The sequence below is a fragment of the Bombus pyrosoma genome, linkage group LG14 (assembly GCF_014825855.1).
Source record: "Bombus pyrosoma isolate SC7728 linkage group LG14, ASM1482585v1, whole genome shotgun sequence".
In the NCBI taxonomy this organism is placed as follows: Eukaryota; Metazoa; Arthropoda; class Insecta; order Hymenoptera; family Apidae; genus Bombus; species Bombus pyrosoma.
This window is the reverse complement of record NC_057783.1, coordinates 11,139,550-11,163,607: the sequence shown is the minus strand read 5'-3', so window position 1 is coordinate 11,163,607 and position 24,058 is coordinate 11,139,550. Positions and strand designations below refer to the sequence as shown.

The 24,058-nt window shown below is 31.7% G+C and overlaps 5 protein-coding genes and 1 long non-coding RNA gene across 13 annotated transcripts; 2 read left to right on the top strand and 4 right to left on the bottom strand.

The window, feature by feature from the left end:
* Positions 1 to 5,915: 5,915 nt before the first annotated feature.
* LOC122575040 (zinc finger protein 568-like) lies at positions 5,916 to 10,796 on the bottom strand. 3 transcript variants are annotated; one of them, XM_043743404.1, is made up of 12 exons: positions 10,598 to 10,796; positions 9,702 to 9,934; positions 9,455 to 9,628; positions 8,525 to 8,710; positions 8,114 to 8,442; positions 7,538 to 7,779; positions 7,281 to 7,461; positions 6,985 to 7,222; positions 6,764 to 6,904; positions 6,566 to 6,685; positions 6,298 to 6,453; positions 5,916 to 6,231 (listed from the first exon to the last, which is right to left on the bottom strand). In XM_043743404.1, exons 2-12 carry the CDS (start codon positions 9,921 to 9,923, stop codon positions 5,998 to 6,000), a joined length of 2,223 nt encoding a protein of 740 aa, XP_043599339.1. In that variant the 5' UTR covers positions 9,924 to 9,934; positions 10,598 to 10,796; the 3' UTR covers positions 5,916 to 5,997. The 3 variants fall into 3 exon arrangements, with proteins under 3 accessions (XP_043599339.1, XP_043599340.1, XP_043599338.1); XM_043743405.1 differs by lacking the exon at positions 10,598 to 10,796 and adding an exon at positions 10,325 to 10,523; XM_043743403.1 differs by lacking the exon at positions 10,598 to 10,796 and adding an exon at positions 10,144 to 10,522.
* A 349-nt stretch (positions 10,797 to 11,145) lies between these two features.
* Positions 11,146 to 15,231, top strand: LOC122575041 (glycerol kinase-like). Of its 2 annotated transcripts, XM_043743408.1 has the most exons (12): positions 11,146 to 11,728; positions 12,056 to 12,314; positions 12,429 to 12,646; positions 12,721 to 12,933; positions 13,020 to 13,130; positions 13,201 to 13,457; positions 13,564 to 13,769; positions 13,881 to 14,018; positions 14,089 to 14,166; positions 14,235 to 14,285; positions 14,371 to 14,453; positions 15,112 to 15,231. In XM_043743408.1, exons 1-12 carry the CDS (start codon positions 11,648 to 11,650, stop codon positions 15,142 to 15,144), a joined length of 1,728 nt encoding a protein of 575 aa, XP_043599343.1. In that variant the 5' UTR covers positions 11,146 to 11,647; the 3' UTR covers positions 15,145 to 15,231. The 2 variants fall into 2 exon arrangements, with proteins under 2 accessions (XP_043599343.1, XP_043599341.1); XM_043743406.1 differs by lacking the exon at positions 15,112 to 15,231 and having other exon boundaries at positions 11,147 to 11,728; positions 14,371 to 14,741.
* On the bottom strand, positions 11,995 to 12,355 carry LOC122575045. The gene is made up of 2 exons (XR_006319289.1): positions 12,214 to 12,355; positions 11,995 to 12,146 (listed from the first exon to the last, which is right to left on the bottom strand). It is a non-coding gene; the product is annotated as an uncharacterized LOC122575045 (long non-coding RNA).
* LOC122575043 (testis-specific serine/threonine-protein kinase 3-like) lies at positions 14,586 to 16,433 on the bottom strand. Of its 4 annotated transcripts, none has more exons than XM_043743411.1 (6): positions 15,962 to 16,433; positions 15,709 to 15,878; positions 15,450 to 15,599; positions 15,106 to 15,379; positions 14,815 to 14,994; positions 14,586 to 14,744 (listed from the first exon to the last, which is right to left on the bottom strand). In XM_043743411.1, exons 1-6 carry the CDS (start codon positions 16,118 to 16,120, stop codon positions 14,586 to 14,588), a joined length of 1,092 nt encoding a protein of 363 aa, XP_043599346.1. In that variant the 5' UTR covers positions 16,121 to 16,433. The 4 variants fall into 4 exon arrangements, 3 of the variants coding, with proteins under 3 accessions (XP_043599346.1, XP_043599347.1, XP_043599348.1); XM_043743412.1 differs by having other exon boundaries at positions 15,450 to 15,563; XR_006319288.1 differs by having other exon boundaries at positions 14,603 to 14,744; positions 15,098 to 15,379.
* Positions 16,434 to 16,602: 169 nt separating this feature from the next.
* LOC122575044 (RNA-binding protein 8A) lies at positions 16,603 to 17,735 on the top strand. Its single transcript, XM_043743414.1, has 4 exons — positions 16,603 to 16,846; positions 16,996 to 17,142; positions 17,286 to 17,547; positions 17,628 to 17,735. The coding sequence occupies exons 1-4, from the start codon at positions 16,786 to 16,788 to the stop codon at positions 17,656 to 17,658; spliced, it is 501 nt and encodes a 166-aa protein (XP_043599349.1). The 5' UTR covers positions 16,603 to 16,785; the 3' UTR covers positions 17,659 to 17,735.
* Positions 17,736 to 18,197: 462 nt separating this feature from the next.
* On the bottom strand, positions 18,198 to 20,196 carry LOC122575042 (26S proteasome regulatory subunit 6A-B). 2 transcript variants are annotated; one of them, XM_043743409.1, is made up of 3 exons: positions 20,000 to 20,196; positions 18,506 to 19,639; positions 18,198 to 18,433 (listed from the first exon to the last, which is right to left on the bottom strand). In XM_043743409.1, exons 1-3 carry the CDS (start codon positions 20,039 to 20,041, stop codon positions 18,323 to 18,325), a joined length of 1,287 nt encoding a protein of 428 aa, XP_043599344.1. In that variant the 5' UTR covers positions 20,042 to 20,196; the 3' UTR covers positions 18,198 to 18,322. The 2 variants fall into 2 exon arrangements, with proteins under 2 accessions (XP_043599344.1, XP_043599345.1); XM_043743410.1 differs by having other exon boundaries at positions 19,887 to 20,020.
* Between the last annotated feature and the right edge of the window lie 3,862 nt (positions 20,197 to 24,058).

Genomic DNA, 24,058 nt, shown 5'->3' with positions numbered 1-24,058 from the left:
TACGGTGGGAAAGTCGCAGAGAAAAACGTGATAAATCATATTTTCCATTTTGTATATGAGAACAATTTTAAGATTCGATAGTTGTCGATCAATCGCATGTTACCGAAATTGCCTTTCTATTTGATTTTCGAATCAAATATATATCCTTACTATTCTCCTGAACATTGCAAAAATGTATCAACTATCATAAGTTGTTACTTCGAAGCCTTCTAGATTCATTAGCTACTTTTATTAGCTATTTTTAAAAGCCTTATATAATTGTACCTAACAATGTTCGAAATTATGTTCGATGATGTAAAAAATGTTTCAGATAAAAGTTAAGTATGCCTGAAGTGTTATTCATTTATAAAAGTTGTATATAGCTCTCGAAATTCTATACAAATTTTATTTAAAATATCTTCCATATCGTCTGTAACATGAAAAATATTCCCAGATTACTAAAACTATTTGATTAGAACATTTGATTGATACTTGATTGATAAGTGTTTATTATTATTAATATTATAATTAGTCAATACTTTTGTTGGCATCACTTAGATGCCAACCCAATATTTGATAAGGTATGCTTTTCTTTGCTTGAAACATTGTCATTCGTTACGTCAGTCGATTTTTACGCAGTGTTTTCTTGTAATTTTTGTCCCAAGGAGCCCTTTATTCCCTTGGAATCTCTAACGCGAATCCGCAGGGGAAAAAAGTAAGTCGCGAAAATGGTTCATAAATCTGGCGAAGAGCTCGAACAAATGTCACGAAAATCTCAGGTGCCAGCAACTTGAGCCATCGTGTGGTGTGATACGTATCGAGCTCTAGACGATGAAAATTCCGACAACATCCAACGAACTTGTATTCTTTCGGCAAGTTTTCGATTCTACAAGTACACTTCACTTACAAGTAAATCAGAATAGGATCAAAGGATCCTAGGATCGACTCGACATATGGATAGGTCGGGCCTGTGCTCGTTTCTACCTCGTCGTATGTTTCCTCGTGACGCTTTTGTGTATCTTTCATGCACGACGTTGGTAAAAAACAAATCTCTCGGGAGTTTCGCTCATTCTGCACGTGATACTTGAAAAAGACGGTACTCTGAAATAATACACGTGTACATTTGCATACTCTGTACACATAGCGTAAAAATAAATGAAAGAAAAAAAGGGGAGAAGCGAACAAGAGGAGACATCGGGATAGAAACGAAATCGTGGAAATACGAAGATAATGCATATCGCCGTGATTAAAGATATGATGGTCTCCAAACAGGAGAATACCAATTGGACATCGATATTTGCATTCGATTAATAAATCAAATTTTTGAGATATTTGTTCGGCAAACGAACTTATGAGTGATTTTCTAACTTTCAAACGTTCTACTTTTAAATCTCCGAACATGTCGCCATCTGTCTATTCACGCTATACATTTTTTAATATTACTGACGTACAAATTATTAATTCGTAAAATGTTTTAAAAATATCTTAGAAGTTCCTGCGAGTTAGGTCTTCGTCAGGGCCGGCGCATGGCAGGTTCAGCGCGTTCGCCGGAACCCGGCCCCGCGTTTTGAGAGGCCCCGCGGTCTACGAAAATTACCCAATTACCAGATGCAAGACATTTTTTAGTAGCGATGATTAAGTTTAAAGGAATGTAGCGGCACATGAGTCAGGACAATTCGAATCGAGAGTGACTCATGTTTTTATTTTGCCTCGGAGTATTAACACCGTTACGATGTATAAATGTAGCATTGAGCGAGCGACGATCAAGACGTATTATACTAACTCTGTATTGTTGTACTTAGAGTGATTTTTAAATATACCTGACTATCATAAGTATTTACTCGTTTCGTCATTTGAATCAACACGTTTGATATCCTTCACAGGAGTGACAAAAATCATCAAAGTTCAGTGTAACTCCATAAAGTCCTTATATCCTGGAAACTACTTTAGATAAAAAAGATCCAGGCGCTTTTAGAGAAATTTACTTTTTAGAGAAATTAAACTACATCAATAGCTTTGTACAAAAGTCATACATGGTTACGGATTTTGTACTTTCATTGAATTTCTTGTCCCTTGAAAGCGAATTATGGATGCGAAAAAATATTACTTGGATTTGTTTAAAAAACTGCTTATAAAAAATATATAATATGTAACAGCATTTGTAAATAAATAATTCCTCGTAGTAAAATTTAGGTGTAGGATTTGAATGTGTATTCAGGCCTCGCGAAATTTTTGAACCGGTCCCGCAAAAGGTCACGCCGGCCCTGGTCTTCGTTTATCATCACGTAATTTACACGTATTGTAACGTAGAGATGTAGAAAGTTTAGAGAAACGCTGGGTGCTTCCAAACTTCTTGTTGATAGTATATGTATGTACATACATATATCTAACGATTTTTTGAATCTTTAGCTAAATTTTCATCTGAGAAAGGACCAAAACGTCTCCTAGAATTATTCGACGAGCACGGCATTCAAGTTCGTCAACTTTCCTTGTTAAAATAAGTTCGCAAAATGCGATACCGCTACTATTATAAATAATGTATTATAACGTTGCCATTACAGAATGGAGTTGGAAGTCTTGGGTAAGATTCATTAAAGATTCATTTTGGACACGGCGTTTAATCAGAGTAGAATACCGCGATAATACATACATTTGCATGCAGTGCGTGTACGAAGGAAGAAGAAAAAAGCTTAAAGAAAAAGATTCGGATTGGGAAAACAGAGAAACCACAAACGGAAACATACGGAATCTTCGTGAGTGAAACAGATATTTTGCGGAAAGATAAAACAACAATGAGGGAATGCAAAAAAGACATGTTGATATTCCGCCACTAACGACGCGATATTTACGAGAGCTTCCTGCCGTGCAATTAACCAATTTATGATCAAGTTTTTCCTTTTAGTTTCCTTTACATTTAGTGATTATTAGTGAATTAAGATTATTGAAATTTCGTGCGTGCATAAGAGTGTTCTTTTCTCGACAATTCTGCAAACATCTTATTTTCATTAATTTAACAAAAATGAAATGATCAACGTTAATTTCATCAATAAACAATTATACGTTTTTGTGCATTTGATGAAACATTGATGACACATTAAAATCACGGTTTTCAGACAAGGCAATTCAATTAGACTTGTCGATTAATTAATGTGAGAAGCGTCGTGTATTCGTGCACTTGTGGAGAATGAATAGAGAATTCCTAAGCATCTTATGCAAGTAAATTATTCTTTCAAAGGGAAATTGCTGTAGATCTTTTCTAAATTTACATAAAGTTTCAATCTTATTAAAGCTTTTACTTAAATTAGTTTAATTCGAGAAGGGAACATTTCCTATTATTGAAAGATAAAAAAATCTTACGATTTTACTTCATGTTAACTCTCTGCTTAATAGTAAAGTTTTAGAAAACTTAAATTATAAAATGTTTTTGAAGGAAATTCTTGTAATATCCTTGTGCACTTTAAAATTTCGGATAGCAAGATTATAAATTAATCCAAATAACATTTTTGTATAATCGATTCGTAATTAGCCATGTGTAATTCCAGAAATCATGATTATTTAACGGGAAACTACTGAGATCTCATTCCTTTGTGAAAAATTGAATATTCTTAGATGTTATTGTGTTAGTTCGTTTTGAAAGACCGAACTGGATAAAGAGGCATTAAGGGTACGAATTTTCAACACAGAGACTGCCGGATTCGAATATTATTCACACTCAATTTAACTTATTGAGAGCCACGAGATGCCGCTTGATGGCTCAAGCTACAATAGCGTAACAATTAATCGCTGAATGGAGTATCTCAGTCCTCCGTAATTTCCTGTCATTTATCAAAACCATCCCCTTAACGTTTCTGCAAAACACATGCACTACTACTGACATCTATCATTGATAATTACGGTAAGAATTGATCCCAGAGTTCATTTAACTAATTGTCTCTAAATGACTTATCTTGAATGTTAATCATTTAATAGCAAGTAGACTTTCATTTGTTTATCATCGCAAATATTGCTAACAAAAGAATGAAGAAAAAGACAACGACTAAGAACATTATAATTTTATTTAATTGTACATATTTGTATTAATATTTATAAAGAATGTTACATAACTAATAATACATAGAAATTAAATATGTAATATGATGTCATGTCTATAACAAATATTATTCTTATACAGTTTGTCATACGAGATATTACACATAGAAACGATGCAATATATTGATTTCAAAAGTTCAGAAAGGCGATTCTTCGCTTAAATTTTGTATGGTACTTTGAAGCGTTTAAATCTTAAATTCTTTGATTCTACCGCTAAGGCAAGTTCTTGGGTATTCTTCCGAATGGTCCCTGAGCAGAACAAAATTCGATGAGTCTCATTGGGACGAGGTAATTAAGCTTGAAATATAAAATTTTACCCTTGAAAGGTTATACGTTCGAAACATACTATTAAGGTACTCCGCTCGACATTTTTCACAAAATTAACGGCAGTAGCATGATATGCAACCGTGGATAAACTATTCGAATAGACCGAATCATTTCTACGTAGAAATCAAACCCTTTCTTCTTGCCTTTCTCCCAATCACGAAAACATAAACCGATTATGCCACTCTTCATATACGATATATACTCACATATCGCTGCTTTGCTTTGATAGTGACACATCTCAAAGAATTTCAAATTTACGTCCTATTGGATAGGAAGCCTACACTATGTTTCTATTTTTATCATGTTAAACCGTATATTTATATTCTTAACTACCAGTTTTGCGTCAGATGGCAAAATCATTACGTATACCGCTATCAACCAGGCCTTAGTCTTGCAACAACACTGGCCCATCTTCACCTGTTTTTTAACGCTACAAATGGAAGGTTGTACTACTTTCGCGAATAGTGGCATATCTCGTATTAAGTAAGCCTTATAATGTCGTTGAAATGGGTTACAAAGATTTCTTTGTAAATTTTAAAACGCCCTCTTTTAAAGTTTACAATTTTTTAATTGTGCCACCATCAAAGCAAAACAATGATATATACTTACATAATCCTCTTACTGGTTTTTATTTCGCGCATAGAGATATCCTTAGCCGTCTTTATCCTAAGCCTAAAGACCGAAACATCAATAAGCGAAAAAGATTGAAGACACATTAAAAAATATCGACGTGAAGTTTGTGTTGACATTAAACGCTTTTGAATGTAATATACATATACGTACCTCATTCATACCCATATGGTTATATGTACTAATTGTCAAATGCACCGTGTGTCTAATAGCAGTGAAGATCTATTACATATAGAGACTTGCATCTTCCAAACTTATAATATCCTGAAGCTAAGATCTTATATTTCAAATCTACTGTCTCATCCCATGATATCAGCTAAATTTCGTCTCATTCGGTCACGGATGCTTTTCGGTAGTATAGCCAGCATGTTTTTTACGAACTACAATTTATGTTAAACGCGTAAAAAAGTATTGATATCAAGAAAATTAATACGATACATTTAGTGAATTATGATGAAAGTTATTAGAAGATATACAAACATATCTACTAATAGGCACTATTTACTAATTTAGTATGAAACTAACCACTAATTTTCGTTGATTTAACTTGAGTAAATTACTTATGCGCAGTGACCATTATAAGATACGAAAAGATAAGAGTCATAAACATAAAACGCGGCTTAAGAGAAATAAATTACAATTAAAATTATACTATTGACTGATTTGCGTTATAAATAACCATATAGAATATCTAGTTTGATATTACTATTTTTAAATATCATTTTCATGTTTTCTGAACAATTTCTTCCACCTTCATTTCCATAAAAGTAAATTGAAAACGTTAAATGTTATATTGTGTAATGAGTTTAAGTTTTTTGCCTTTTGCATCGATTACAGCTAAATACAAAATTCAAGTTTAATCGAAGAATAATATAGCAGTTTCTTCAAAATTACACGTACTTAAACTTAAAGATTTATTAAGAAGCGGACTCCTTATTAAGAAGCTATAGTACATCACAATGATACAAAAATTCACGTGTTTTGTACTAAGCTTAACCAACTTCGGCCTTCACCACCAACCGATGTTGGAAATCGAATTTGTACTAATCGTACAGCATTTTTCTCTTCTTCCGCTCCTTTGTACTCTGAGGTAGTTGGTACAACTATTGTTTCCCCATCTTCTGTTTCATTATAGTTGTATACCTCTTCTACTTGCTCCGAATCTTCAGTTTTACATTCCATTACTTCATTTTCAGCGAAATTCATCTGAAAAATATCGTCTGTTTTGATCTGCACGATATACTACGTTGTAGCATATAATTTGGTACATACTTCTCCATCAACGAGATGATTCACTTCCTCGTCCGCAACATTTTCCTCTGCCGGAATATTTAATACATCTTCTTCGTTATACATTTGATCCTCATTTTGCTGCTGTATGATAACATGATCTTTTAACTCTGTCACATACAGTTCAGTTTCATCCAACTAGAAAATAATTAAAATATGAAGGGTATTAGTTACATCTTACAATATAATAAATATATGAAAAATAAAAAAAAAGCATAAAGAAAAATGAAAAACAAACTTATTTAATTACCTGGTCATTTTCCGCTTCATCTACTAAAAGTTCCACGTTGCCATCAGAAATTGTTATAACTTGATCATCTTCCGTAGTGAGACGCGGTTGATTCACCACAATGGTATCATTTAAGTGTCCCTAAAAAATATTCGTGTTTAGATTAGTACTGTCGCAGAATTTACAGAATCTCGTTGTTGTAATATCATATCAGCTCACCTGAGTCTGCATATGAGCATACAACAAAGGTTTTCTCATAAAACCCATACCACATACTAGACATTCATACGGCTTTTTATCACTGTGTATAAATCGATGCGCATTTCTATTATCTCGACTATTAAATGCTTTACCACAAACCTAAAATGTTACAATATTTAACAAAATTTAAAAAGAAACACCGTCGATATTAGATAAATATTCATTTTTAGTACAAGTACCTCGCAGAGATAAGGTTTCTCTCCAGTATGTATACGCATATGTTTTTTGAAATGTTCGGGATATACAAATGTTGCTGTACATATATCGCATTTGTACGGTCTTTCACCGGTATGAGCTGCTTTTATATGATAGTCTAATAATCTCCGCCGTTTAAATCCTTTTCCACAATCGTCACATTTGTACCGTTTATCATTATAATGCGTTGCACGCTTGTGCGATTGTAAATTTGATCGTTGACTAAAACGTTACGAAAATATAATAAATTATTTTTACATTTGCTAATTAATAGACATACCTAAATGTAGCTCCACAAAATTCACACTGATATGGTTTCTCTCCAGTATGTGTCCTTTCATGGTCCCTTATTTCAGCTTTACGGGCAAATGCTTTACCACATACTCTACATATGTATGGCTTGTAACCAGTATGTACTATATTGTGTACTTCTAAATTATGTGGCGAACCAAAGGCTTTGCCTGTAATTGTTCCCATGAATACCAATATATTTTTAATATATAGGAAACTGAAAAAGGAAATAATAATGAATCATACCGCACTGGTGGCAAACATACTCCTTTACACCATTGTGAGTTCTTTCATGTTGATTAAGATTTTGTTGGCTCAAAAATGTTTTGTTACATTGTGAACACTGGTAAGGACGAGGTCGTATTTCATGTGTTTTTACGTGTGCTTTATAAGTATATTTTGAAGCAAAATCTTTACCACAATTTTCACATACATATGGACGTACACCTGTATGTGTATTAATATGTTCCTCCAATAAATTTCTAGAACTAAAAAAGTAATAAATTGCAATATACACTAGTTTACACTACGTGAATACCATTTAACACTAGAACTACCGATAGTTAACACCAAGCTATTTCTACCAAAATCAGTCAAAATGACTGGTCTTTAAAAAATACGTAATAATAGAATATTTTTATATTTATTGATTTATTACTTTCTTACAGAAGGAATTCCATGTTATGTAGTACATTTTTGGTATTATTAATCCATCTGGGACCATAATCTCTAAACGAGGGTTGATACATTTATAAAATTGTAGAACCGGTCATTTTGACTGGTATGGTATTTCTAGTGTTAGAAATCGTAGTTTATATCTACCTGTATCGTTTACCACAAGTTTCACACGGCCAAGATTTCACTTGTGGATAATGTATTCTTTTATGAATCCTAAACAACCGCAAATTACTAAATATTCTATTACATATTTCACACTGAAAATCTCCTTCCTCTTTAGCAACATGATCATCAAGATGAATAGATAGTTGATTTCTCTTTTTAAAGTCATCCCCGCATATGTCGCAAATATATAAACGAGTTTCGTGCACACTCCTTACATGAGCAATAATAGACTTTGCATCTCCTACAGCTTTATCGTCTTCATTTGTACATAACAAACAGCTATATATAGAACCATCTCTTGTAACAATCTGGAAAATAAATGAATAATCGCAGATTATCATTTCACAGTAATATAAACTACTGTTGAACATATTATTTGTCATTTCTTACTCGCTCTTGGGGAGGTTCAATTTTTGGTGTAATTTTTGTTCGTTTTATCCTCTTTCTTTCTTCAGTACCACTTGTTTGTGGTATGGCCTCAACTTTCAGAATAATTTCCTCTGGTTCACAAGAAGGTTCCTCTTCTTCCTCTATTCTTTCTTCTTCCCCTTCCATCTCTTGAATTTCTGATTCATCCTTACATAAATTTTGAAATATTACGTGTATATGTGTATATATATGTATATATATAACTGGAACAATCCATAATATTAAAATGATAAAGGATAAAAAAGAATTTCATTAGGAAAAATTTAATGGTTTCCAATGATGTATCGCATGGTACATGTATCTCCTCCGAAAGTGAAGCTATTTCAAGGATTTTAAGCTTATATCTACCTTCATAAATGGAACTATATATTTTTTTATACACCTCCCAATGCATTTTTTAATTCTCTACAAAGGAGAAGGTATTTGGTTCGAGAAATGATTAATTTGGAAAATATTTTAACTTGATGAAAAACAAGAAAAACGTAAACCAAAAGCTACTCTGTTGTTCTTCTCTGTCTTTCATACAAAAGTTTTACAATATTAAGCTTAAAATATCTTTTAAACCAATCATTTTTCGACCCAAGTACCTTAATACATTTTTGTAGAGAATTAAAAAGCACATCGCATGGTGTATAAAAAGAAGCATAATTCCATTTAAAAAAAAATAGAAATGACCCTGAAATCTCTGAAACGCCACCACTTATGTAAAAGGCACATGTACCATATGATGCACAACTAAAAACCATTTAATCTCTCTTAATAAAATCTTTTTCATCTTCTACAATTTTAATGCTATTGTTTATTCCAGTTGCATGAATACCCTGTACATATATATATTATAATATTTATATTATATGTATATGTATAACTAGTTTCTGCTTTATTCATTACCTTTTGTATATATCTAATTTCTCCATCTGTATCCTGACTTTCTGTATTTTCTATGTAATCATGATCGTTATATTCTTCTTCATTTTGCATATCAGATATCTTTTTAATAGTTTTCTTATAGTTATTAAATAATTCTAATTTTACCTCTGTAAGTCGACTTTCAAGTTCATCAATCTATAAATGCCAGTTATTTTTTTAACTGCCCTTGTATAATTTTATATGAATCAATTATTGATATCTCATTTACCTCATTAAATAATTTATAGCATTTTTTACATATGACAAGAGAATGTACATTTTCTTCGTTTAAATCTGTTTCCAAGACAGTACAAATGGCATCTACAAGTGATTTTTCTGACGATGTTACAGAGTTTTCATTAAAGATTCGTATACTATTCCTAGTAGATACACCAACTTTACTGTTACATATCAAACAATGAGTACTATCTTTTTCTGAATCAGCTGTCATCTTTTTGGCAACTACAAAAACAATGCAGATATTAAAACATTGGTTTAAAGTCACAATAAAATGATACAATAAATTGCACGTTAGTACTAATGTTGTCACTTAGTGTATATATAATCATTCCTTCCTTTTTAATTGGATACATTAGTAGTTTTCAACATCGTGTTTAAAATATAGTATATAAAAAAGTAAAAAATGTTTAACATAATACATTAAATTATACCGTTATTCTATTTAAAAAGAGCAATTGCGATAGTTTGCATGTCGCGGAATAATTTTTAGCTTTCATGATCGAGCAATGTGAGCAGGGGCAAAATATCCGTTAAAATAAAATTTTCTCGATGGTCTCTTCTTATGTAATAGCGCGCACGGTGTATACCGAATATTGAGAATAAGAATGCAACCATCGATATCGTTGTATCCTCGCACAATAACGTATCTGACGATTCATTCTGCAAGCGAAGGAACAAGAAATAATGTGTCGAAGCACGATACAATGAGATTGCTTCCATTATAGCATGGAACGAAGCATTCTGTTCTTCGCTCGCATCGATAAGTAACCGCTAAAATCCAATAACCCTAACAATAACGTGCGAGGAACAGTAAACAAAATATTTGCCTGCGTTCCTCGTCAAAATGAAGCCTTATAATAAACGTAAAAAGTTGCCAGCACTGACTTGAAATTTTCGTGTCTCTGTTCGAACGATTGGCAGCGAGCGAAACGGTAGATGGGTGTTGATGCCAACGCCATTTAGGTCCTCATGACAGATAGAGCGGTTGGTTCCGACGAAAGTATTACGAAAAATACACGCCAAAACGGTTGCCACTTTTTAAAACGTAAACGACAATTTGATGTCGTCTTCGCGTTAGGTGGAGGTACGCGATTGCGTATGCACGCGTTGAATGCCCTCTATCGGATCCTTTCTACGCGTAATCCAGCCATATTTTACAAAATTTCCAATCTTACAAAATTAATAAAATTTGAAAAATTACACTAACAATATTTAAAAATATAGATATTGTGAGGTAAACGCTTTAGTTAGCAAAAATTGTTCACTACTTTATAAAGGAAAAGCTTATTCGCTTGACTATTTATTTTGTATAATACTACTTTTTATTGAATTTAAGTGATCTAAATTTTCAATTGATATAACAAAATATTTTTGTTATTCTCCTTTCTATTAAGTTATACAGATTAGTAACTATATTCGTGAAACGTCTTTAGCATAATATCTCTGCATGTAAATGAAGAAGGATCATTTTGTTCTCTTGGCGCTTTATCAAAACATTCCATGAACCAATCACAATATTATCTTCATAATTCGTTTTTTACTCTGTAGATTGATGTTCAAAATAAGATATACTTTATGAGATATCTTGGCCACGGATAGTTTTTAAATAGTAGTGCACCATTCTATGTTAAACATATCCATAAATGGAAACCGGTAATCAGTTTGTGAATGCGACATACATCAATGTATAAAAGTTGTTCTTTGACGAGAAAGCGATCGATGAAAAACTGTCAGCAACGTGCGGGTGGTTGAAAGCACTTATTTCTATCGAATGATTCCTTCAGTTACCTAACCTTATAATGTCATATTAATCTGAAACCTTTCACCTGCTAATTTCACATTCATGATTGTGACACTTCATTTAAATTGCCGGCTGATAGCGAATAAACAAAAACGTGTGATTACTAATAAACCGTTCGAGCAGTCTTTTATGAGATGAACAAAAATGAGTCGACAAGTAGATATGGACCCCTCGTCGGTGCAATCGATGAAGGGACAAGTAGTGCTAGATTTTTGGTATTAAAAATTTGATTATCATATAATTAAATTATTCTAGTGTATCTCTATCTAGTGTATCTCTAATGTAATAATAATTTATAATATTTGTGATAAACGAAGTAATATATCGTTTGGGTCGTAATATACATTCTTACTGTGTGTTATCATTATTGTATGATGAAAATTCGTCAAGACAAAATGTTTATTGAATCTACTTTTACTAATATATTGAGAAACGGCTTGGTGATTAATTGATCCTTCCAAAAAATATAAATAACGCATCATTCGATATACATTCTTTATATTTTTATTAATGATTTACTAATGTGTGTATTATTATTTTAGGTTTTTGCTGCGGATACTGCCGAAGTATTAACATATCATCAGGTCTCGATATCACAATCACGTCCAAAAGAAGGATGGGTCGAACAAGATCCTATAGAAATATTACAAGCAGTCAGGGAATGTCTTAATCAGACTATATTTAATTTGAGGCAACTTACCATTGATCCTAGTGATATAGTTGCAGTTGGTATAACAAACCAAAGAGAAACTACAGTTGTATGGGACTCTATTACTGGAGAACCATTATACAATGCTATTGGTAATCATTGATTCAAGATTTTTTACATACACTGTTTTCAATCATATATATCAATATCAACAAATCAATAATTAAATATTAAGAAAAATAAAATTTAAATTTACTATCTTATAGTATGGATGGATATGAGAACGACTTCGATCGTGGATGACATATTGAAAAAGATACGTAATCAAAATAAAAATTATTTGAAACCACTTTGTGGCTTACCGATTAGTCCATATTTCAGTGCTTTAAAATTAAAATGGTTACTAGAAAATGTGCCTCGTGTTCGTGAGGCTCTAGATCAAAAACGTTGCCTGTTTGGTACAATTGATTCTTGGTTAATTTGGGTCGGTTCAATAATAATTGTTTATTGTGAAATGTATTTTTATATGAAAAATAAAAGCATTTTATCTTTTTGTAGAACTTAACTGGAGGGACAAGTTTTGGTGTCCACGCCACTGATGTTACAAATGCTTCGAGGACAATGCTAATGAATATTACAACTTTAAAATGGGATCCAACATTGTTATCATTTTTTAATATACCTCCAGAAATTTTACCTGAAATCCGTAGTTCGTCAGAAATATATGGATATATACAAGATGATATTTTATCTGGAGTACCAATATCAGGAGTTAATATTTCTTATAATTAATATGTTTATCAATAAAATAGTAATTATAGATAGATATTTATACGTAAATATTTATACACACACAGTGTTTAGGTGATCAGCAGTCAGCGTTGGTAGGTCAAATGTGTTTACAAAAAGGACACGCAAAAAGCACTTATGGCACAGGTTGTTTTCTCTTATACAACACTGGAACTGCTGTAAGATTAACTTTAATATTTTTCAAAATATTTTCCTTCGTACCTTGTATGTTGATAAATTATTTTGAAGATTGTAGATTCGTCTCATGGATTATTGACAACAGTCGCCTATCAGTTAGGACCACAAGCAACACCGGTATATGCTCTTGAGGGATCAGTAGCTATAGCTGGTGCTGTTATTCAATGGCTGAAAGATAACCTTGGTATGCTGTCTGATGTGAAAGAGTCTGAATCTCTTGTTGAACAAATTCCTACTGATAATCGCGTTACATTTGTGCCTGCATTTGCTGGATTATATGCTCCATATTGGAGGAAAGATGCAAGAAGGTAAATAACATGATAATTAAACATTATAATTATTCGTTAATATCAAATTAGAAATCTTAATTAATTTTGCTATCACATATCCCTTGCAAAGTATTTAATATTTCAGTGTTATATGTGGAATTACTGAAGACACTAATAGTACACATATTATAAAGGCAGCTTTGCAAGCCGTTTGTTTTCAGACAAGAGACATTTTAGAAGCTATGAAAGAGGACACAGGTTTAATTTTATCTAAATTATTGGTAGATGGTGCTATGACTACCAATAATTTGTTAATGCAAATGCAAGCAGATATTTGTGGAATTCCAGTTGGTAAGTGGATTCATTTTTCATAAAGACTTTACCTTTTGCGACTAAAACAAATAAGAATAAAATATACGAGCAAAAGAAATACCTGATTAATTAAAAAATTTTACAAGAAAGTGAGGCCTTTAATGTGTGAAACTACTGCACTTGGAGTTGCAATTGCTGCAGGAAATGCAGATGGTATACGTAAATGGGATGTGAAAATAGACGCCGCTGTACCAAGCGACACCTTTCTACCTTCGATAACTGAGAATGGTAAGTTCAATATCTTTTCGAATTTTTGTCTCATTCAGTTCGTTAAAAATACGAATCATGTTTTATTTAGAACGAGATATATTATATTCTCAATGGAAAATGGCTATCGATCGTAGCTTAGGTTGGGAACCAGTAACTGATACCAACGGTATGTTTTCGTCTTGGTCTCAAAATTTGATTTTGTTAATTTACTTGAAACGTTACGTTATTTTACAGACGATACAAAGAATATCCACAAAGCAACTGCTCCTGGTATTTTTGTGATAAGTACGATACTTTTGCTTATGATTGCCCAGTATCATTCTATGTTATGACTGAATGAGTACAGTACTATGTACTGTATTTGTCTCAGATTATGCATTTAGGCAGGTCCTGTTTGCTAATAAATATTTGGACTATTATTTGATATTAACTATACTGGTCATATTACACCTTGTAAGTATGAAGAATGAACTAAAGAACAAATACAAATAAAAGTGCCATAATATTGTGATAATTTTAATATTAAACGAAATACGGAAAATCAAGAAAATCTCCTTTGGAGTTTGGAAATAAGAGACTTGGAATTTATTTCAAATAGCGGTATCGATTGCTGCTTTCATCTGAAATGCTGAAATTAGATGACCGAACGTCGGTAACTGACGCTCTAATACCAGTTGCATGCCTTTTTGTTCCTTTGTTCTTTTCACTTGCTATTTTCTTTATATTCGGTACTATAGGAATATCCTTCGAAATTATATAAAATATATTACTAACCATTAGCACAACATATAAAACAAAGAATTTGAAATATTACTGTTAAAATGTCGCTAGTAGAGGTCTGGGCGGTAACAAGAGACGTAGCAAGCCAAACATCATTTCTTATGTGATCAATATCCAATCGTATTCGTTGCGATACAAGTATTCGTGAGATAAGTGAACGACAAGCTTGAGACACGTTTGGTTCTTTAGGAAATATAACTTTATTTTGTACTTGCTATATCGTAAAAGAAAGAAGATGAAATAACATGGTAGAATTCTTACTTAAGCGAATAAAATTTTAAGCTGAACTAGATTCTATTACTTTCTCTTTAATGTACCTGGGTACCTTTAGAAGTTGGCTGTAATTTGTATCATCAAATGGTAGTCGACCATAAACCATTGCATAGAGTACTACTCCCATGGACCATACATCAGACAATTGAGGTAAATATGGAACACCCTTTAATATTTCTGGTGAAGCATAAGCATAGCTACCGCAGAAAGTTTCACTTAACGGAGCTATACCGTTCTTCGATTTCATTTGTCCACGTGCGAATCCAAAATCGGATAATTTGATATTGAAGTTCTGATCCATTAAAAGATTTTCGCATTTGATGTCTCTTAAATAAAATTATGTAGTTAAATGTGATATGCGACATTTAATATTTTTTCTTTTCGTTAAACTTTTACCTATGTACAACGCCACGTCCATGACAATAATCGATAGCTTCTAATAATTGCCGAAACCATCGACGGCTACGGAATTCGTCGATAAATGTATCACGCCTTATCATATCCAATAAACTACCGCATTGAGCATATTCCATAATTATATAAACGCTAAATGTTAAGTATTTATATGGATTATATATATGATCGGTGAAAAATATGAGACACAATTATGTTTTTAAATGATATAATGATAAAATAAAAAAAAACGTTAACTAACCGGTGAGTTGTTTCGATTGCTTGAAGGAAACGAATTAGATTTGGGTGTTTTAAACCTTTAACAACTTCTATCTCACGAGGCAAAAATTTTTTTAAATAATCGCCGGGTGCTTGAAACTTTGAAACAATTTTTACTGCTACATGGCAATCATGCCGATTAGATTTGGCAATCTTTCATTACAATTTTTTTTTATCAATAATTGACTAGTTATTTAATATTGACTTTTTTAAATATCAATAAATGGTTTACATACTTTTACAGTGGCATAGGAACCGGTACCTATTGTTTTACCAAGAGTGTATCCATGCGATTCGAGAATAGTTAATTTCTTTTCTAATTTTTCGTCGTTATTACCTTCCACGGCTTTTAATAAGGATTTCGGAGAGTTATCTGTTATTGGTGCAGTTGCCATGTTATGCGTAAACAATTACTGTACTATATTATAAATTCAAATAATCACTATGAACACATTATTATGTTATTTTCTTTGTATTTTTACGTCGGTTTTAATACACGCAACGACGTCATTTTACTTGTTGAGTTACATGTTTTAATGGATTTTTTAACGAAAATTGGTATTCCATAATTTGTCAATTTGAACGCTAATGGATTGAAATTTGGCACGATGCTCGTCATATATATATCTAGTATAGCAAACATTTGAAATACGATTGTTGTTGATATCACGATGATTTTATGAAAAATATCATAAAATAATATTTTTTATTGTTTATGACTTTCATCATAAGCAATTTTTAGAAGATTACTACATATAGTTTATAAAATAGTTTTATCTTATTATCAATAGTTTAATTTTTTTCAAGATAAAAAAACAAAATTAGGGATATTTATATCTCACATAAATTGTTTAAGGACGGTGTTTTCTAAATAATAGAAATAAAAACTGATAAAAACATACATCTAGAATCTAGATAATGTGTACTTAGTGATTGTCGACTATTGTGTCTAACGTGAGCCGTGAATCACCGTGATTTGTATCCATTACATGGTGGTAAATACGGTGATACGGTATTTGATCAAGGTTACTATTGAAAGAAAACATTTAACAATTTAATTATGGCAGATGTGTTGGATATCGATAATGCAGAAGAGTTTGAAGTCGATGATGAAGGCGATCGTAAGTTTAATATTTTATCATGAGTTATACATAAGCGTGTGACATTTGTTATAACCTCTTTACTTCGTGATTTCGTTTAATATGATTTAAGTATATCTTTATAGTAATAAATAATAATTTTTTATAATATTCCTGCCTTCATTTATTAGAGGGTATTGCACGTTTAAAAGAAAAGGCAAAAAGGAGAAAAGGTAGAGGACATGGTGCAGAATTGGTGTCCACTCGTGATGATGTTGGTCATTATGAATCAATGAACATTGTTGAAGAAGACGATGATGAACCAGGTCCACAAAGATGTAAGAAAGCATTTTAAATACTTTATATTTAACAGAGTACTTGTATAGTTTGCTAATACAAAAGCTATTATCATAATAAAAAATAATAAAAGTGAAATTATTAAACATTTAATTTTGAGATATTTATAGAGAATTTATTATAGCTGTAGAAGGATGGATTTTATTTATAAATTCGGTACACGAAGAAGCACAGGAGGATGACATCCAAGATAAATTTTCAGAATTTGGACAAATAAAAAATTTACATTTAAATTTGGATAGAAGAACGGGCTTCTTGAAAGGATATGCTTTGGTAGAATATGAAACATTTAAAGAAGCTCAAGCAGCAAAAGATGCTTTAAATGGGACAGAAATCTTGGGTCAACCTATTTCAGTTGATTGGTGTTTTGTAAAGGGACCAAAGAAGTAAATATTTATTAAAAAATTTAGTATAAAGGTATTTATTAAATTTAAATTTATCTAATAAATTAATTCTTTTATTACAGAATTAAGAAGAGGAGTCATAGAAGACGATGAAAAATAAGATTATCAAGAAAGATTTTTATTTCTCTTATGTATGACTACTTTGAATAAAGATCGTTTTGTACTTGACAGATATTGTAAAGACATAAAATATTATAAATATAGTTTGCAGAAAATTTCATAAATTGTAGAGGTTCTATCCATTTATAATTAGTATATTGAAAAGGATTCAACTTAGATTTATAAAAATAGGAGCTTATACAATTTAAACATATATATATTTATTTAATATAAATTTGACAGTAACTAAACTTTTAGTATTGTACATAAAATTTATGGATTACAATAGCAGATAGTTAAAATGACAAATGTAATTTTGTTTTTCCATTTTCAGCAAGCATTTTTAAATTTATAAATCGAAAGTTAAGTATATAGGGTGGCTCAGCTAAATCTACCTTATTTATTGTTGTATGAAAAAACTTGTCAGGACAAAGTTGTAGTATTTCAAGAATGTCAAGCTATAACATTGTCCTCAGAAGTTTTTTTATAGAACAATATACCTTTTCCTTTACATATAAAAACATCCACAGGAATTTTAACATGCTCGTATTGAGCCGTTTATTTAACAAAACGAGGTTATTTTTTTTATCGACATTTAATTTCGTTTACAGTCTCTATAGTCATTTATTATAGAATGTAACTTAATAAATAAAGCACATTAGGCATAATAGTTGAGATTGGCTTTCTTCTTTGCTTGAACTTCATTAATAGCTTCCATTAAATCTTCGTGTGTAACTGCTGTTGCATTACGTCTTAGTGCTATCATACCCTATAAAAAATGAAGAAAAATTGATCAATGTCTGAATTATATTATTACTATTAAATATCATAATATATGTACCGCTTCAACGCAAACGGCTTTACATTGAGCGCCATTAAAATCATCGGTAGATCTTGATAATTCTTCAAAATTGACGTCCGGGGACATATTCATTTTTCGCGAATGAATTTGCATTATACGAGCCCTAGCTTCTTCATTTGGATGCGGAAATTCTATTTTTCTATCCAAACGACCGGATCTCAGTAAAGCTGGATCTAAGATATCTACCCTATTTGTAGCTGCTATTACTTTAATATCTGCAGTAGAACTAAATCCATCTAATTGGTTTAATAACTCCAACATAGTACGTTGCACTTCTCTGTCACCAGCTTTTTCAGAATCAAAACGTTTTGTTCCAATTGCATCCAATTCATCTATGAAAATAATTGCTGGTGCCTTCTCTTTTGCAAGCGAAAATGCATCTCTTACTAATTTTGCACCATCTCCGATAAACATTTGAACTAGTTGGGGTCCAGCTAATTTCAAAAAAGTAGATTTTGTTTGTGCAGCACAAGCTCTAGCTAATAAAGTTTTACCAGTTCCTGGTGGTCCATACAATAATACACCTTTAGGAGGTTGGATACCAAGATTTTCAAATTTCTCTTTGTGTGTCATAGGTAAAACAACAGCTTCTATCAATTCTTGAATTTGTTTGTCCAAGCCACCAATATCTGAATATTGTTCCGTAGGTCTTTCATCCACTTCCATAGCCTTCACTCTTGCATCATATTCAGCAGGTAATGTTTCAAGGACAAGATAGCTATCCTTATTGACACCAACTAAATCACCAGGTTTCAGAGCTTCCGCATCAACCAATCCAATTACAGGTAGAAAATATGTTTGACGAGTAGAAGTTTTAATAACTGCACATTTGCCTTTCCTTTGTGCATCTAAATCAACAACTGCACCATCTTCTTCTCCCATATTTTGGGGGTCCACATCTAGCAACTCTATAACATTAGATACTAAATATGGCAAAGTTTTATTTACTTTAATTTTTTCTGTATTCTCTTTAATTTTGTCATTTTGCGCCTGAAGTTCATGAGAAATACGCATTACTTCGCTTTTCATAATTTTGATCTCATTGTCTAATAAACGTGTACGGGATACAATTTCATCTGTAGACATTCTCCAAACATCTTCACCCAAAGCTTCCTACAAGAACAATTATAAAAATATTCATTCTTTATTTACCATATATAATTAACTTGATTTTAGATAGTGTAAATTGCAAGTACTTTTAGAAATAAATTTATAATAGTTTTTTAATATTTATCGGCTGAAATTTTTGAATATAAATAAAAAATGATTGTATTTCTTGCAAATATAAAAACATGATATATTTTCTTGTTTGACAAATATTTTAATAATTGTAATAAATCTAATTTATATCAAATCTTACATGTTAAATACTATACGAATCATATCATGTAAAAAGTATACGATTCTGGAAGATAATTTAGATATGCTTGTCATTCCACCTTAACCTATATGAAGTAAATGTGCGATCTATACCTCTCCATCCTCCCAGAGAGATTTGTCCTCAAGGGTAGCCATTTATTTAAATAAATTTATTATTTTTAAAACGATAAAAGTTCAAAATCTTTTATAAATTGATGCGATACGCAAAGCTTACTGAATTATGAAATTCACTAACCAGTTCCACTAAGTTCATAAGTATCTACAATCTACATATATGTAAATATAAGCAAAAAATCAGCTAAAAAATGCGCACTAAGAACAGGGCCCTCTAGCAAGTAGCGGCTAAACTATATGCACATTTTCTGGCGCTCTTGGTGGGAGAAACATACATATACACAACAAGAAGGGAAATGTACATTCGTACCTGCGACTAGTGAAGGGTAAGGACGAAAAAACATGAATTGTTTAAAAGTTTAAATAAATATTACAGATAAATTGTTCTTTTTATTATAATGATAACGGAAAAGCCACTTTGAGATCATCTTGAAAATGATTATATAATACGATAAAAATGAGATTATTTATTGTAAAATGATTATATAAGATGTATTTAGAAAGAATTTCAACAAATCCGAATAGTTTAACAGTATTTTACAATCTTTTTATCTATTTTATGATTATCTCCTAATATAAAATGACTATTTTTACCGATAAGTCTTTTGTTCTCGAATTTTCTTAGAAAATGGCTCCGTTTTCAAAAATTATATTATTTTACTCTCTTAATACTTTTAAGTATTTACCAATTTTTTTGAACGTTTCTTAAATAACTTGTTCCTTAAACTTGCGAGAATTAGAAAGAATTTGAGGTTCATAGCTGTTGGAAGAATTTAAAAGATTAAACGTTTTGTTCATTTACAAACTAAGTATATTTTAGTTATTCAATTCAATTTACAGGTTTACAATAATTGTACAATTGTACGATAAGTTTATAATTTTCTGTACAATAATTTGTGTAATTGTGTCAATTTAAATTAATTTGATTCCGTTACTTGACTAATGGAGCTAAAACAACTCCTCTCATGTGAAAATAACATATTTACAAAACTTATAAGTGCTCGTGATATGACGCAGTGTTTTGCCGCTCATTTTCGATTTGCCAATTTACGATTAATCATAAAATAGTAAGCACCTGCTTTCTGGTCAGCTCTATATGGTTCAGTACGAAGTACGAACGCACATATCCCCTGTCGCCATACATTCGCATGTTCCCCCATCAAAACATAACGTGCACCAAACAGAGGGATATATGTATAGTTCTACCGTTTAACCGTTAGAGGCAGTAATTCGTGAAGTCTATTTTTGTCTGAATTTTTCCCATGCTCGTTGGCGATCTTCCTATTCATCTCTGGTACCTTGAGATTCTTTCTATGTTGATGACGTTTCTATGTTTTCTTAATCTATGTTTCAATAAAAGTAGAAAAATTCTTTTTTAAGAATATTTCTACTGTTTTTCGAAGGAACATGAAAGACGACAAATACTTATATAAAATAAAGTATTTATCATTTTATACTCCTGTATAGCAATATAGGAAGAAATATAGGTAACAGGAATTTAATACTTTTCTATACGGAGTAACGAGATGTATTGACCAACGAATAAAGGAATGTAATTCTATTAAAAAGAACATTGTCCTCCATGTATTCACCTGCAAAGAAACTAATAACATCATATTATGTCCTTTTCGGCGTCATTCAACTCATGTTTGAAAGCTTCTTTCATACAGCAAACAATTTTGTAATAATTTGAAATCATGAAGTTAGGTGTTTTATTCTATTTAAGTCAGACCACCATACGTGCTAGGGAATAATTCTCTGTTTATTTATTAATATCGCGTTATTTACTTTGATTTGACCGCGAAATGCAGCTATATTGTCCATAATGTTAATGGAAAAGCCAATGGAATTTTAACAATATTTTTCAAGAGAATTGAAGTTGAAGTACCACCCATGACTCCTGTGACAAGTTCAGTTTTCGTGATAAGTAGAATACGATGCAAACGAAAAAAAATTTGATCTTGAATTTCAAGAAATTTTTTTCACAGATTCTCACCGACCCGAAGATGTAGAAGTGGCCTATGCCAGTGACGACAAAATACGACAAAATTCTCTCCTGTACGTTTTTCTAAAAATGTATTATAATTTACTTATTTGTGAAACCTAGATATTTCTATTTAGAAGATAACAAGATGGACGAGGTGTAGAATATCATTTTTTAATTTTTTTATTCCATCTAGAAATTTTGAGAATTATCAACAGACCTGACATATTCAATGCTTTTTCGTATCCCACATTTTGTGAGTCATCTGATCCTCTTACCATTATTTTATCTCGAACTCATAATTATTATCTTTATGTTTTTTGTATATTAATCAATTTTTTTTAAATAGAATTAAATTATGACACGGATATTAAAATTCTAAGCAAAGGTATCCATCATAATTTTTGCGTATATATTTCTCACTATTTCAAAGGTTGATTAAGGAAGATTTCAATTTTTTGGTTACAATTATTTATTTTCACTTGTCCTCTGCGGCTTCAATACATGAAATACTTGATATACAATGATCCAATAATGTTCATTAAATACGAAGTACGAAACCTATCTACGCTAAATTCGTCTACGATCGATATCTTTTGCCGTATATCGTCGATATAAATGAAACGTTCGGTAATAAATTATCGCAGGTAGGTAAGCGTTTTTTTCTTTTAATTCTCAATATTCTTTCTCATTCTCTCTCTCTCTCTCTCTTTCTCTCATTCTCAACTATTACGCAATTTCACACATAGCAGCTTAAAGCGTAAAACCGAACCTACCATGGATAAAACGAACCTCCTTCTATTAAAAAAATCTACAATAGAAATTTCATATCTCAAATATTGCGGCTGTTTCTCCGACCGCTCGCGTCCTTATTACAAATTAATCTTTCAACGAGGAAACATTAAGCATCGTTGGGAAGACCATATGAACTACGAAGGCGTGTGTTTAGACGAAATTATACGAAATATTCTATAATTCGCAAGTTTTCGTCGTCTTTAAACGATCTATTTCGCTAAGAAGTCACGGCAAAGAACGAAACGAATGCGACGCCGTTTGAAAAATTTACCCCACATCGTGCTAGGGCCATTTTATTCTTTTCTTTGTATTTTTCATTTTTGGTTTTTTATTTTGGTGACAATAACAGCCCCACGTTGAACAGTCGAATGAAGAGAAGAGAAAGAAATTAGCGGCAGAATTGATAATATCTTTTTTTTAATGGCATTCGATTTCTTACCCCTGCTAATTTAATAATCGAACCGAACCGTATAATTCAGTGATCGAACGATCGCATTATTATAGGTTCTTAAACTGATCGAGTTTCACGACTTAAATTCCTGATGCGATGAATCGTTAGAACTGGGAAAATTAACTGTTAAATGAGCTCGATCCATTATTTCTTTAATCTATTTTAGAATCAAGTTGGAATATTCTATTCACACTAAATAGACGATACAGATTCTTATTATTCGACTCTCACCGCAGACTATACAGAGACGAACTGGAAGAACGGTAGATAATATCGATTAAAAGAAGTAGTTGAAATAATATTATATTTATATCTCCGTTGTTGTTAGTGACAGAAATATTATTCTTTTCACTTTCTTCAAATAAAATATAGAGAATCAACTGTATGAAAATATGAATATTTAGTCATTCGGTTAAATCTTCCTACTAAATTGAACGCTGGAGGTTTTACTATATATATCGGTAAAAGAAGAAAAGACTGTTAATTAATTGTAAGTAAACTAAACATCAGCTGTTTCGTGTAGGCAACAAATGAATCAATTTGACAACTTCCCGTTGTCTCTGTTTCCTCCAATTATTCCTTCGTCCACCCCTGAATCAAAATGATAAAAAAATTCACTTCGTCGACGTGATCAGATTCGTCACGAGCTGGGGTGAAAACAACGGCGTGCCCTCTTCGATTCTTCGTTACCCTTTCAACATATGCGATTTGCGCGAATGCTTGACATTAGATTGTCATATAAACGTTCAAGTACATGTGGTTTTCTTCTTGTATTTGAACACGATCGAGTAGAAAAATGGCACAAAAA